General features: G+C 44.0%; 4 protein-coding genes across 4 annotated transcripts; 3 read left to right on the top strand and 1 right to left on the bottom strand.

Annotated features, from left to right (window-relative positions):
- Nucleotides 1-1,585: 1,585 nt before the first annotated feature.
- On the top strand, nt 1,586-2,103 carry B0T23DRAFT_392958 (uncharacterized protein; the record flags this gene model as incomplete). The annotated part of the gene is made up of 4 exons (XM_062838040.1): nt 1,586-1,635; nt 1,706-1,740; nt 1,806-1,920; nt 1,986-2,103. The coding sequence occupies 4 exons, from the start codon at nt 1,586-1,588 to the stop codon at nt 2,101-2,103; spliced, it is 318 nt and encodes a 105-aa protein (XP_062694876.1).
- A 509-nt stretch (nt 2,104-2,612) lies between these two features.
- On the top strand, nt 2,613-5,538 carry B0T23DRAFT_59520 (succinyl-CoA synthetase-like protein). The gene is made up of 7 exons (XM_062841518.1): nt 2,613-3,023; nt 3,097-3,210; nt 3,322-3,447; nt 3,513-3,603; nt 3,704-3,778; nt 3,869-4,085; nt 4,160-5,538. The coding sequence occupies exons 1-7, from the start codon at nt 2,820-2,822 to the stop codon at nt 5,445-5,447; spliced, it is 2,115 nt and encodes a 704-aa protein (XP_062694877.1). The 5' UTR covers nt 2,613-2,819; the 3' UTR covers nt 5,448-5,538.
- Nucleotides 5,539-5,700: 162 nt separating this feature from the next.
- On the bottom strand, nt 5,701-7,845 carry B0T23DRAFT_312367 (MFS general substrate transporter; the record flags this gene model as incomplete). The annotated part of the gene is made up of 9 exons (XM_062834684.1): nt 5,701-5,897; nt 5,974-6,080; nt 6,151-6,193; nt 6,265-6,504; nt 6,595-7,094; nt 7,177-7,261; nt 7,356-7,455; nt 7,527-7,581; nt 7,652-7,845. 9 exons carry the CDS (start codon nt 7,843-7,845, stop codon nt 5,701-5,703), a joined length of 1,521 nt encoding a protein of 506 aa, XP_062694878.1.
- Nucleotides 7,846-11,206: 3,361 nt separating this feature from the next.
- B0T23DRAFT_401885 (uncharacterized protein) lies at nt 11,207-13,565 on the top strand (the record flags this gene model as incomplete). Its single annotated transcript, XM_062838623.1, has 10 exons — nt 11,207-11,236; nt 11,697-11,775; nt 11,848-11,914; nt 12,038-12,108; nt 12,457-12,716; nt 12,750-12,789; nt 12,823-12,877; nt 12,935-12,984; nt 13,294-13,406; nt 13,455-13,565. The coding sequence occupies 10 exons, from the start codon at nt 11,207-11,209 to the stop codon at nt 13,563-13,565; spliced, it is 876 nt and encodes a 291-aa protein (XP_062694879.1).
- Nucleotides 13,566-14,707: the final 1,142 nt, after the last annotated feature.

Here is a 14,707-nt window from a genome sequence, read left to right on the forward strand (position 1 = left end):
AGTGGGCTCCCGGGTCTATCTGAGGGTCGATGGTCTCGTCGATTCAGAAAATTGGTAAATACAAGACGAGTGCTAAGTGGTTGGCGGCTGTGCGGGCGGGTGGCAGGAGAAGAGGCTGGCGACAGAACCCGAGTCGGGCAGGTGGTTTGGATCAAGCGGATCGGCTTCAGCGCGGGAAAAGAGTTTACAACCAAGAAACTTGTGTTGCCTGTTGTTGGCTGACTGGCGGGACAAGGCGATCGATGATCTATCCAAGTGCAGCCGATACGTACAACGAGTTCAAGGCAGCACACAGACAGCTCGAAACCTGAAGCGATGAGGGATGCCCTCAGTAGTTGTCGCGGCGCCTCGATGGTGAGTGTGGATGTGGATGTGGACGTCGATGTGGATGCCAAAAATCTATAACCCCGGGGAGGGGGCGCGCTTCCAGAATCCAAAGCGTTGCAAACACACCCATTCACTCGACACAGTGAGGGAGAGGGAGGGGTCGGTCCATGGTCCCCTCGGGTCAAGTTCCACGTCCCCACTTTCACTTGGTCGTCAAAAGTTTAAAACCTCGCTCGAAGGGGGCAGTTCCCTTGATGCGTTGTCGTCGCGCCTGCACCCGGGCAAATCGAACCCGACCCGGCCTGATGAACAGGTTTCCAGGCCTTCATGCAACCGGTACGTTGACCTGCGTACCCGACAACACACCGGGGTCTGTGACTGGCTCTCGGCGGCTCAAAGAAGAGTTCAGAATTTGAAGCTCAACTGCCACGGCTCCACAGACAAGCACCTCTTATGTACATTGTCCACTACACCACTACACTATACATACCTCTAGGTATAGAGGTTGAAATTCGATAGCGGGAAGGCGGGATGGCGGGGATGAGCAGGCATGACACGGTGCGTCATCTGGCTTGTCCGTTGATCCGAAGTTCTTGGCTCCCGGCCGGGCTGCGGACCGCGGGCTCAGACAACGGTGGACGGAGGGCGGAGCGAGAGACGGGACCTTCGGAGGTCGTCCACTCAGCACATGTCGCTGGCCTGCCGATCTGAACATCGGAGTCTGTTTCCGGGATGCATGCAGAAACAGTTCCCCATGGGCATCAAGACGACTTCGTTCGTACCGTAGCTCTATGGTCCCGAGCGTATCTCCGTCCACGATCCACTATCCACCCTAGGTACCTACGCAGTAATCTGTAACCTCCGTGCTGCCACCTTCCGGTAAAACCGAACCCGGGCATAATGCCCCTGGCCTTCCCATTCAGCGCTTGCTCAGTTGCACTAACAAAGCTTACCCTGTAGGCAGGTATCTCAGGAGCCTGCCACGTTAGGGTCCAGGTAGCTGAGACCGTGCTGGAATGCCGATTTCCAGGGGCACTTCATCCGCATTCAAGACTCCGGTCCCGTCCAGCGGGCAGTCGCACACCTCGAATCCCCAACTGCGAACGCCCTACAAGAGGAGGAAAACCACAGAGGGGGGAACCCAAAACTTGGTAAAAGCTACCTCTACCTAAGCTAAACAAAAACCAAAATACCCTGCCCTGGTTTCGTTTGACTACCAACTTTGCGGCAGTTCCATCACCGTCACCGGCTTTGCAATATGAGTACCTTTGGAAGTCCCGGTGCCTTGCCAACAACAAAACCCACGCCGTAAGTCCACGAGCCCAGAATGCAATGTTCTACCCTGAAGGCTTGTCCAACTGACCAACAACACCTCAAGGCCCCAGAGAGGCAGCTTTCCCCTGGATCATGACGGTAAGGCTCAGCAGCCAATGCATGTATACACTGGTCTCGGCTCTCACTCATACTTTGCCCTCCAGGAGAATGCAAACACGTCATGACAACCTACCTTGCCTGCATCAAGAGGGTCAAGGGAGTCAACGAAGATGAGTGTCGATCGCTGGCAAAGGCCTATCTCACATGCCGCATGGAACGGTGGGTGGCAGCTACATCTCCCTGAATGTCTCTGTCTGGTCCCGCGCTAACCATGCGATATTCAGCAACTTGATGGCCAAAGATGATTTCAAAAACCTAGGCTTCAAGGAAAACGAACCATCAAGTACGCCCAAGCCGGCCGCTGAGGCTGAAAAGGGCGTGAAGGGAGAGTTACGGTGGTGAGAGGCTTGAGTTGTAACCAGCGTTGCTTGATGACATGTATGGGGGAAAAGGAAAAAAAAATCACATCTTTGGCCTTTGCCGACGTCTCCTTCCATTTCTCAAATCGTCTGTCTTGTCAAAAGCTTGCAAGTTGCACCACAAACACCTGTTACCCCTGCCACCAGCTAGCGCCAACCCTTTGTGCGGAGGCATACCTTCTTGTCGATCCCATCCCTAGGCGCCGGGACTATCACCGTCACGGCTCCGAGTTTACCGTTTCACAAATCCGCTACCGAGTTGGCCGCATTCATTCGCCCTACTGAAAGAGAGGAATAGCAAGACAAGGTGCAGGTTGAAGCTCCATAGATGTCCCCTGGAAAGCTGGACTCACATTTACTGCGCGTGCAAGTAAAGATGGTCTTTCCTGCTTCTCCATCTTCCTAACATGGCGTTCGGATAACAAAATCTTCAAAACGGTCTTGCCGTTCTTTGGAGTTCGATGCCTACTTATTGTCATCAAGTGCGAACCTTGGCTACTCTATCATCCCACTTGTGACATCTTTATCAGACCACACCCTTACATCACAGCAACCGTCCAACATACCTAAAGGTAGTCGCCTACTAGGTCGGAAGTACTACAGTACTAATCCATTGTGCCTGGTGGGTTTCTGCAACTTGCACAGATATTCCCAGAATCCCCTGCATCACGGCCGCCAGAGGTGATCAACCAAATCAACATGGCTATGTATCAACACGCTAGGCATTACTCGCCCGTACATAGCCTTCGAAGCCAATGGGCTTGTAGGCTACAAATGCCAACAAGCAGCCGACGTTTCTTCACCACCTGCCAACCACTACATGGCTCATATGCAGACACTCTGCCGTCTCTTCGGATCAACAGCAACACGCGCGTGATTTTTCAGGGCTTTACAGGAAAACAGGTTTGATCACCCTGCCATTCCTTCATGATTATTTCCTTTGTACACCCAAGCTAACGTGGAGCGGGACTTTCAGGCCACAGCAAATGCTAAGGACTCTTTAGCATGGGGGACCAAGATAGTCGGTGGTGTGATCCCGGGCCGCACCGGAGAGCATCTCGGCCTTCCCGTGCTACCTTCCGTACGCCAGGTTAGAAATGGAACCGACAGCCAGCTCTCTACGTCCTGGTCAAGCCTTTCATCCAATTCTAGAACCCCGAAAGAGCTAACATTGGGCTTATAGGCCATGGAGCATCTCAAGCCGGACGCAACAGGCATCTATGTTGCCGCCCATCAGGCCCCCGGGGCTATCGAAGAGGCCATCGAAGCCGAAGTACCACTTATAGTCGCTGTCGCCGAGCATATTCCAGTTCACGACATGCTCAGAGTAAGCTCCTCGCACAAGAGGCCCAGTTACGCTCGGCCCTCATATACTGACACTTGTATGTCTAGATCCACTCCATGCTCAAGACTCAGTCCAAGTCGAGACTTGTCGGTCCTAACTCTCCCGGCATCATCTCGGCTGTAGGGAAGTGTCGAGTAGGTAAGCAAGTAGTCTCGACCGCCCACATACAGCACATCGTGGGTGGGACTTGGGTCCCTGGTAAAGGTAAAGACTAACATGTCAATATCTTCCTTGATAGGGTTCCAACCATTGCCATGCTTTTCGCCAGGGCGGGTGGGAATTGTAGCCAAATCAGGCACTTTGAGTTACGAAAGTAGGCAGTACTCTCCCTTTCCCAAGGTGTCTCTGAAGTCATCCCCCAATATGGATGCTCATCTCATACTAATCACTGCTTACTTTGCAGCTGTTGCATCAACCACCAGGGCCGGGCTTGGACAGAGTCTGTGCATAGGCGTGGGCGGCGACATGGTACCTGGAACGGACATGGTAGAAGCGTTGAGTGTCCTTGAGAAAGATCCAGACACTGAAGCCATCGCTTTGATTGGTGAGATCGGTGGAATGGGAGAGCTCGAGGCTGCAGCTTGGATCAAAGAATACTACTCTCGTAGTAAATCTCCCAAGTATGTCATACAGCCTACTAAATCTTCGCCGCCATGTATTGGGTCTGTGAAATGGCTAACATGGTACTTGACAGGCCGATTATTGGTCTTATAGCCGGCGTAAATGAGGCACCGGGCCGCATAATGGGGCATGCCGGTGCTTTTACGTTCCTTGGAGAACCTACTGCAAAGGCGAAGATCGCAGCACTCGAGGAATCTGGTGTGACCATGGTTAATCACCCAGCCAAAATAGGCGATACTCTAAAGACAAAGTTGCGAGAAGGCACAACTGGGTCCGGCACGACGAGCAGATCCCAACCTTTCGCGACTGGCATGCAAAGGCGTCAGCTTCACTTTATGAGAGGGCCCGGACGGCGTTCTCCCGCGGCCAGTCTATCTGTCCATAACAAGCAGCAGTATCAACAACGACGGAGTATATATCTCGATGTAAACCAATGCTTTGATGAGCTCCGCGCCCGCGGCGGGATAAACTGCGGCCCCTATTCCGGCCATGGCACCCGCCGCCTTCTAGCCGTCGGCATCGATCGCTCAGCACGATCTCCTGCCATCCTGGTCGCCCCTTCTATCGAAGACTGGATGGAAGGGGCCCAGCGCACCTCCGCGCCGGTCAAGAGCTTTCCGTTTGACTACCGCCGGGGACCCGACGAATTGGCCATCGAACGGCTCGCGAGCTACCTCCAGCTGAGCAACAAGGGAGACAGCGCGGTCGACTCACTCCGGCGGCTCATCGAGACCTTGACCACTCTGTTCTATGAAAAGGAGGGACTCCTCCTGACGACGCACATCGTCGAGCGACTCAGAGAAATAAAAGTCGTTCACGCCCGCTTTGCCTTCGATCAAGCCACCTTCCGCAACGGCACGCCTCCGGACAAGATCAAGGCTATGTATGTCCGCGCTACCGATGAGCCGGCCGAGGTCAAGGCGGAACGGAGCGGCATCGTGTACATCAAGCTGCCCGGGGAGGACGCAACCATCGGGACGCTGGTGAACGGGGCCGGGCTGGCCATGAACACGGTCGACGCTCTTGCGGACGCGGGCGGGAAGGCGGCCAACTTCTTGGACACAGGCGGCAAAGCTACGAGTGAGACGGTGAAAGAAAGCTTTATGATCATATTGCAGGACCCGCGCGTGCGTGTGGTATTTGTGAATATCTTTGGAGGACTGACACGGGGTGATATGATTGCCCACGGCATCGTTGTGGCCTTTAAGGAGCTGTCGCTTACGGTTCCGGTTGTGGTGAGAATCAGGGGTACGAACGAGACGGAGGGACAGAAGATCACTGCGGATAGTCAGCTGCCGCTTTATGCGTTTGATGATTTTGAGGTGGCGGCGGCCAAGGCGATCGAGTTGTCTCGCAGGTAGATGGATAGTTTTGCGGGTGATTGTTCAAATCGTTGCCAGATGACGTCAAGCAAAATAAGGCGAAAAGCTGAAAAAGAAAAAAAAAAAAAAGAAAAAAAATTTATAAAAATAATAATAGATTTCTTTTCCTGAATTCAAGTAGAGACATCATGGGCTGTATATTTCATTACCATCATCGTAATGACATGGAAGGATATTGTATCTAAGGGGGGCATCTATACACGATTCCTTGTCGGACGAACCGCATATGGAGTTATAGACGCTTCATGACAAACATGTTCGTTATGTATGAGACAACAGTGTTTTGTTGTCTCCTGGTAGAAACCACCTCATGCTTGCTTTCTTCGCTGGGATGAATGACAGCGACATTATGAATGGCCGCCTCCTGCCCCTTTTCGTAAAAGCCGAGATATTCCGTTTGACGGAGTTTCCAGCTTCTTAGGAGCCACACTGCATCGAGAAGGCATGATTAGTAAATCCATGGGTATTCGGTGAGGTAGACGGAAGAGTTGATATGTATACTTACTGGACAAGAAGGATGCAAAGAACATGAAACCAGTGAACACCTGCACATTCAAATATACGCCTGCTCCAATCATCTCCCGCTTGAGACTCAGTCCGATCACCTCGGCACTGCAGTGTATAAGGTCCGTTAGCCGACAAACCTCTTTCGGACAACACAACGATCAAGGGTAATACTTACAAAGTCGCAGGAAAAACAAGGACAATCCAGTACAGAGAAAGAGCTGTAGTCCACAACGTTAGTCTTTCAAAGGAGATGGGTATCACTCGTACACGTACGAATGGTGTCACTTACCTGCGGGCAATAGCTGTATACCAACAACCTCCGCTCCTACAGGCCCCACGCATGGCCAAAGAATGCCGGCTACCGCGCCAAAGAGCGCGTAGATGATGAGCCCGGCGAAGTATTTGCCGGCGAAGATCCACAAAAAGAAGGCGACTACACTGGCAATAAGAGTCCCTATTCCAGCGACGTTCATCTTTCCTAGCCTATCGCTGAGGAGACCGATTGCAGGTCTGCCAAGCGCTTGGGATACTGAAATGAGATGAAATGGTTAGCGTGGATGAACAAGACTGAGACGCTGCTTGCCATACTTTCAGCGCGAGGAAAATGGGCGACGCTTACAGTTGAACATGGCCGACGCCAACGATGCTTGATTGCTAGTGAAGCCAGCCTGTAGGGCAAAGTCTGCAATGGAGAAGACGACGATGATGTAGCCGATGATACCAAAGAATCCCCAGCCGACGAAGAGCCAATACTCAGGCTGGAAGAAGAGATCCTTGTGGAAAGCTATATGCTTGGCCCCGACGGCCTTGTTACGATCTTTGATGATCAGACTGACGCAGCCGTTCACGGTGAAGCAGGTGATGGCCAGGATGCGGAATGCCCATTCCAACCCGAGATTTGTGATCATGGCGTTCGCTCCCAGAGCGTAGGTGAGACCACCGAATCCGGAACCGCCTGTTGCCAGGGCATTGGCGAAAGATCGCCGCTTGGTGAACCATTGCGGGACAATACCGACGGTAGCTGTGAAGCAGAAACCCATACCAAGGCCAAAGCAGACGCCCTGGCTCAGAAGAAGCTGCCACGCATGGGTAGAAAAGGAGGCGCCGATGAATGAGCCGCTGTACAAGACACGATTAGTGCAAAGGTCAACTACTACGTTGTGCAACAAAGGGAAACACAGGTTAGTTAAGGTTGACTTACGCTTCGAAGACAGCACCTATGAAGAGCGTGATCCTAGTCCCCAGAGTCTTGATACTATAAGTGGCAAGGGGCGACACGAGAAGAGCTACAGAAGAGAACATAAGCGAGTGTTAGCGGAGACTAGATACATCACATCACCTTGCTTGAAGGAAGGTCTTTGGTGACATAGAGTAGCGCACCCATCGACGTAGAAAGACCGCCAATAAAGGCGAAGAAAAGAGGGGAAGCCCCTATGATTGAGCCGGATCGCAAGTAGTAGGCTAAGAAGATGGCATAGGACTATATGGTGTATGACTGAGTCAGCAATCTTCCTTCACTTGTGGTGGGAAAGCGCAGGGAGAAAGGCCTACCGAGATGAGCCCCCACGTATGCATATTCACAAGCCATACGCCGAAGACTACCACCCTATATACAATGAACATCAGTAACAAGAAGGGTATGAAAATATTATGGGGTATAGCGAGACAAGACGAACCAGCCATATCCTCCTTCTTTGAACTCATCCTCTTTGACAGCCTCACCATCTTCCGGGCTGTCATCGAAAAGAGACTTGGACTCGGGTTCAACTGCGGCCCTGGCATTGGCCATGGGAGCTTGATTGGATGGCGGGAAGGAAGCATTTTGACGGGACGGCGCCGGAGCCGTTGAAGGGTTAGGGCCCAAAGTCATTCCGGCCTCCTTGACTGTGCTCGCAAGTGTGTGTAGTCGGCAGAGGAGAGACATCAGTTTTTCGACGAAATCTTAAAAAATAAAATAGATAAGAAAAAATAACAAATAAAAAGAAAGAAGAAAAGAAGAAGGCAGACTAGCAGGTAGGTGGAGCCTAGAGTGGAAGAGAATTTAATGATACAAGAGGGCAGAAACAAAAGGCTTGATATCACAGCATCAAGAGAATGGGCATGATACCCCTGGTAGACGGGAAAAAAAGTTTTGATGTGTTATTTCTTATCTGTTGGTCTAACAACAACAGCGACAAGACAAAGTCTGGCATCCACGCAGGAGGACAACAACCGTCAAGGACCTATCTAAGAGACAGCGACCCAATAAGCATACTACTAGATGTCAAAGGTACGGTGAAAATAAGATAATGATGGAACTGGCGGTTAGGTCTACTGTCCATCCTGCTCGCGCTCGCTCGGGGAATCGGTTTCCGGGAGAGAAAGCTTTTAAGTAAGTGGAATATATTCTGCATACTAAAGCAGCCGAATCCCCTGCTTTCAGTTCGGGTTGGAGCCTCGAAAAAGCGAAATCGGTGGCCACCGCCGACGGAGAAACTCATTGAGCAGGTGCTAGCGACATGATATACTCCATTACCAATGCCCAATGGTCCCCGGAAAACACACTTTTTCGATTGTGCTTGTTGGTCGATGCCTGTCCCGACCGTTCGAGATTTTCAAACACCGAAAGTTAGCCGAACCGGCAAGGACATTCCGAAACCTCTCTCTCCAACTTTTCGGATCTCGTGCGGATCTCGGAAATGGGTGAAAGTGCCTTATTGTCACAAGACAGGTCGAAGATGTTGACCATGACCCTGAAGGTGAGCCAGGATGAATGGGTTCGTCCACTGCCCCCCTAGCTTGAGCCCTAGTCCCCTTGTCCGCCATGGCCAAACTAACGATCCTGCTGCAAGCCCCCCCCTCCCCAAATGGAAAGCCAAGTGAAAGAGAACGCACAACATGACAGGCATGCAATACATAGAGTGTGTATGCCATCCTTCCATTGAAGGAGCCCAGGGGGGGGGTTGTTCCGGCTCACTACCCACCCCCTCATAGGGTTTGGCACCCAACATTCGCAGGGCGGGACGCGGGGGGAGAACAAGAGGATAGTCATTTTCTCCTTCCAGAAGGCGAGGCTTGCAGGATGCAGACCCGTTGGAATAAAGAGTATACAGCAGAATGCTGCTTGTGCTCCTACCAGCACTTGCATCGGATGGACAGTTTGAGGGCGGGATTGGGTATGATAGATAGTGCATCGCGTCGAGGGGGCAATGGAGTTGCGAGTGGGATGTGGTGCTGACAGATGTAGAGGACTATGGAAGTGAGACAGAATATTAGACATTTGAGTCTTGTAACTGAGAAGTTTGTACCTCGAGCTCATGCGGGGGAGAAGGGCATGCGATGAAACGAAAATGAATCAAGGGATGGCTTGTTCTTGGTATCTCGAAAGCCATCGCAGCGAGCTTAGAAACTTTTTGCATTGGCCATCAAGATCGTCGTTTACCGTCTTACACACTAATGCATGTGTACATACCTGTACATTACAAGAGATTACGATTCGGCGTATCATCGCGTTCCTCGTGTGTTTGATAACCGTAGAGTCTACTCGTCAGGTCTTCAAAATCGACCGTCTGACTAGTGGGCGAGCCACTAGTTCCTGACGAGTATTGGAACACCGCTGGGTCTTCACATGAATGAAAAATCAGGCGTTACTTGATAAGTGAAGTTTTGCGATCTTCCCGCAAACGTACGCATTGTAAATATCCCGTAAACCTGTGAAATCGTGTGAAGCGGTGGTGAAGGCGGAATGCCAAGTCCTTCTGACATTTCAGCTCCGTTATTGGAAGCTACGGATTCACACGAGATTCACGCCGCGCCCAAGCACACTCACTTTTCTCCAGGTACCTCTTTGGGCACGGCCCCGGGGTATGTAACGGGGTACTTACTGCATACAGCATGAGCACAGTCAGTACGTGTCAGCCTCTTGACGGTTACACAATACAGTGGTGTTACATACTTCCATGGAGGCGGCCAGAAACCACGCCAGCGTCGGTGTCGAGCGTGTTAGGCCGGTGCTCGAGCTTGGAGCCTCAAATGTCCCTCGCTCCCAACCGGGCAACAGCTGTAGAGGCAGGTAACCGTGGGTGTATGGTTGGGGATATCTGTAGAAGCACGCAACACCCACTCTCTTATAGAAAGTAGGTAAAAAAATCGAGGGATAGCCAGAAATCGAGGGTTAGTCAGGTCCGTATATCAAATATAGCCCTATTTCATTTTATTAACGAATTGCACCAAAAATAGAACTAAATTACTTTAATTAACATTATTTTACTACATTATAATAACGGCTACCCCTATCCCTATCCCTATCCCTATTAGACAATATATATTTACATTATAACGTACTCTCTAGTATTCTTTTATTTATTTAATTAACATTATAAGCGCTCCCCATACCTTTCAAAAAGAATAATGTAAATTTACTCCTATACGTACCGCCCGATAGCTTCTCGCTACCCAAGGACAATAGTATACATAGCGCATTACAAAGACTACTAAATTAGTATTAAAACCTAGTATATATAATATTACTTATATATTTAATTACGTTAAAAGCGTAGTATAGTAGTATTATAAGGTTCTAAAGGATATTAATTACCCTAATTTAAAGGGTCGCGGTACTAAATAGCTAATAAGCCTCAATATAGTAGAAGATTTCGCAATTAAAGTATATATTTATTAATTAATTAATATAAAGGGTATACCCGGTAAAAATCTTATAGAAAATACTATAAATAAAATCTATACTAAACGTATACCTCTATTACTAATTATATTAAAATACTAATATAAGAAGTAGAAGAAGGACTACCCTTAGTACTCTAGTACTAAAGTAAAGCCTATTAAAACTAAACGTATATCGGCTTAATAATATATTAATAACGTCGTAAAATTCTTTAATATTCTCGAAACTATAATAACCAATTATACTATACCAGGATCTAAAATCTAAAATACTAATGAGACCGGTTATTATATAATTATATTCGGTAATAACTTTAAAATTTTAATAGTAATTAAAATAAAGAAGTAGCGGGTTAATTAATACTCCGATAGATTATAGTAACCAAAATACTAACCCTAATAAATATAGTAAGAAGTCGTTAATTTAACCAATTATAAATTAATTACCCTAATCGGTAGAAATAATAATATTAGTAATTATTTACCCCTCTTTGCTATATTTAAAAAATAGCCAATAGAGGATATAGTAAATAATAATCTTAATTATTATAGCCCAGTCCCACTGACCTATGCCTATTGCCCAGTCGTATGGCTGTATTGTACGGTCGTTCGGATGTAAATAATTTAATTGGTTGTAGATTAGATAAGGAGAGTGGTCCGGGCACTCGAGGTCTGGAAGTATATCTTCTAGCCCAGTTGCCCGTACAACTCTTACCTTTTATTTTACTCTTTAATTGTAAATTCTATATTAAATATTAATAATACTATAACCCTACCTCGCCCGTTACGTACCTTTACACTATTTACAATTTATTTCTCTACTAGGGACGGTATTAAATATCCTATTAAAAGAAAAGCTATAGCGTAGCGTTATAGCGATTAGAACGAACGATTAGGGTAAATTAAAGATTCGACGCGTAGCGTATTGTAATTGCCCCCTTCCCTTTTTGAAGAGAAAAGAAGCTCCGAAGAGGAGATTGAACCGATTAACGACTAGGTTAACGATTATTAAGAAAGTTAATTACGATAGTTCGTAATAATATAGAAACTACGTAATAGCGCTATATTTATTTCGACCCTAATATTTTGAGAAAGTACGCCCCTAAAGCGGGTAAATTCCCCCCCTTAAAGGTTAGATGTAAGTCCCTCGACTTTAACGACTTTATTAGCCTCGATTTTTAAAGCGCTACTTTCTATACTATTAGTTAAGACGATGATGATAATAATGAGATTGAGGAGTTTAATTTATTGAACCTCTTTCCTAAGGAATTTTATAAGTATTATTTCGAATATATTTAATTTATTATTTATTGTATATATTATTTTCTTAATAAGGAAGTACCTATTTGTAATTTAAAGGAATGCTTTTATAGTCTACTTAATTATATATATTATAATAGAGATGCCTTTATACTTTTTATTCCTATGACTTCTAAAGGTAAAGGTGATGCTAAGATTAAGTTATTTAATAGTCCGATAATTTACAATTAGTTTATTACTTTAATTTAATTATCCTTGGAAGTTATATTTTTAGAAATATATATTCGTACTACTTTATTTATAAATATTATTAAATAGTCTAACGATTTTACTAATATATTTAATTATATTAATAAGGATTTCTATATCTTTAAAAATTGGGTTGATTGCTTCGGTTTAGTCGCGGTAATTTTATTTTGGAAAGTTACTAACGGAGACCCTAACCCCCCGGCCTCTGATATGGACTTCTATACCTCTAATACCGGTTTTTAATAAACCCTTACGGAGAATTAGCAATTTAAAAAGAAAAATAAGTATTTATTAACTTTTTTAAAAATAGCTTTGAATACCGCCGGTAAGGTTGTAGGAAGTAAAGACCTAAACGACTCTAATAGAGACTTTAATAAGTCTACGGGTTTGAAGGATTTTAAAAATAGCGTTCTATTTAACTTTTCTAATTTATTTAACCCTTATAACCTTTGTTTTTATTTTAGTACCCCTACTATTATAATTGTTTCTATTATTTATTTTACTGATAGAAAGCGCTCTGTTAAAGAAGAAAGTGCCGGAAAATTCTATAACGACGATAAAGAAGATAAGGTAATTTTCGATATATGGTATTATTAAATTAAGATTAAGTTTGAGGTTAATATTGATTATTTTAATAATAACCGTTAGAAGTTTAGTTATATTATTAATTATTTAGTAAGTAAGGTAGCCCAAGCTTTACTTCCTTATTTAGATATTAATTACCCTAATTAGTTAATTACTTTTAATAACCTATTAAAATATTTATAGGAAGAGTATTATAATTATAGTATTTATAAGAAAGTTTTTATAGAATTTAATAATTTAGAAATAAAGTATAGTAAGTATTTTTAAATTTTTAAAAATATTTTTTAATATTTGGTTAATTAGTGCCGCCGCCCCCGTAATTAATAAAAAAATAACCTTTATTATAAAATTACTAAGGAATTCTATTAAGTAGTTAAATTTATTTATTTGGACTTTTTTAAATAATTTAACGATTATATCCTCCTCCTTAATTTATTTAACGAAGGTAACTAAATAGATACTTAAAAGAGTCGTTAATGTAATGGAAAATAAGGCTTCCGCCGTAATAAAGATTCGAAAGAGATTAGTACCCTAGTTTTTAAAGCTGTGGTTAAAATTCTAGTATTTGAACGCCCTACCCCCGAGGAAATAAGGGAATTTACTTGTGAAGGCCGCTATTTTAATTACTATAGGAAGGGATATATAAGTAGTGAATACCCCTATAAAGAGAAATTTGTTAAGTACTTTAATATTTATTTAAATTCTATTATTAATATTATTTAGGGTAAGGACTCCTTTAATATTAAGGATTTATTTAACGCTTTAATTTCTAACGAAGAATCCGCTCTTTTTAATAATAAAGATACTACTTCGAATTCTATTAAGGGAAATTAAATACCCTAGGTCAAGCCTCCCCCTAGGGTAAAGTATTTACTACCGATATTTTTAATATATAATATTTAGATTTTGATCTTTATAATTATTTAGGAGGAAAGTCTTCCTTTTTTGTAATATATAGTATAATATTTAATAGAATTACTATTACTATTTTTAATATTTTTATCGATATTGGAATAAATGCTAGTATTATTATAAATTTACCCTTTGTCCGTAAATTGTAAAAATTATTAAAATTGCCCTTATATAATAATTTTAATCCTAGATATATTATACCCTATAAAAAGGCCTAATCTGATTCGGTTAGCGTTGTATTAAAGGGATATATTAAAATTTAGAACTTTAAGGTTAAGGATTAATGGATTATTGTCCTACTTAGTTTAAAATGCGATATGATTATTGGAAATATATGGCTAGTAAAAAACGATGTTCTTATCGACCTATTATATTTTAAATTATTGTTCCCCTTCGATTAGAAGTTAAATTAGTCTTAGGATTTTGAAGTTAGTAAGGATTCTACCTTAATAAAATATTCTAATTTTTAGAAGGATGCCGATACTTGAGAAGTTTAATTAGAGAAAGAAGATAAGCGACGCTAAGATGGTTGCGATAATTATAAAGTAATATTTAATAAAATTAATAAATTAGGAAGAGAATGCTAATTCTAATAGATAGCCCCTACTTCTACCCCTTCCTGGTAACTTTTCTCTATTATTTAGAAACGACTAAATCGATTTATATTGCCTAATGCGATAAAATAATATTTTAATTGGATAGATTGTTAATTGTTTGAATAGGATAATGGTTCTTCCCCGGAACCCGAGGAACTCCCGCCGTCCCTGCTTCGAAAAGTAAAGTTAATATTAATTTAAGATTTTTATTTATTATGCGATACGTACGGTTAATATTAATTAAAATGTAATTAGGGATAAATTAAAGAATAATTAATTAATTTTATATTTATTAATGCCGAACCCTTTTATAAAATAGTAAAAGAGATATATTTCGGCGTTATTAGTTTATATGAATTGGAACGCTTTATTAAAGATAAGAAGGATATTTATAGTAGTTTATTGGAAATAGACGAAATAGAATTACGTTAGAAAATTCTTAAGGAAATCCCTAATTAATATTATAAT

Source organism: Neurospora hispaniola (assembly GCF_033458365.1).
Source record: "Neurospora hispaniola strain FGSC 10403 chromosome Unknown B0T23scaffold_2, whole genome shotgun sequence".
Taxonomy (NCBI): Eukaryota; Fungi; Ascomycota; class Sordariomycetes; order Sordariales; family Sordariaceae; genus Neurospora; species Neurospora hispaniola.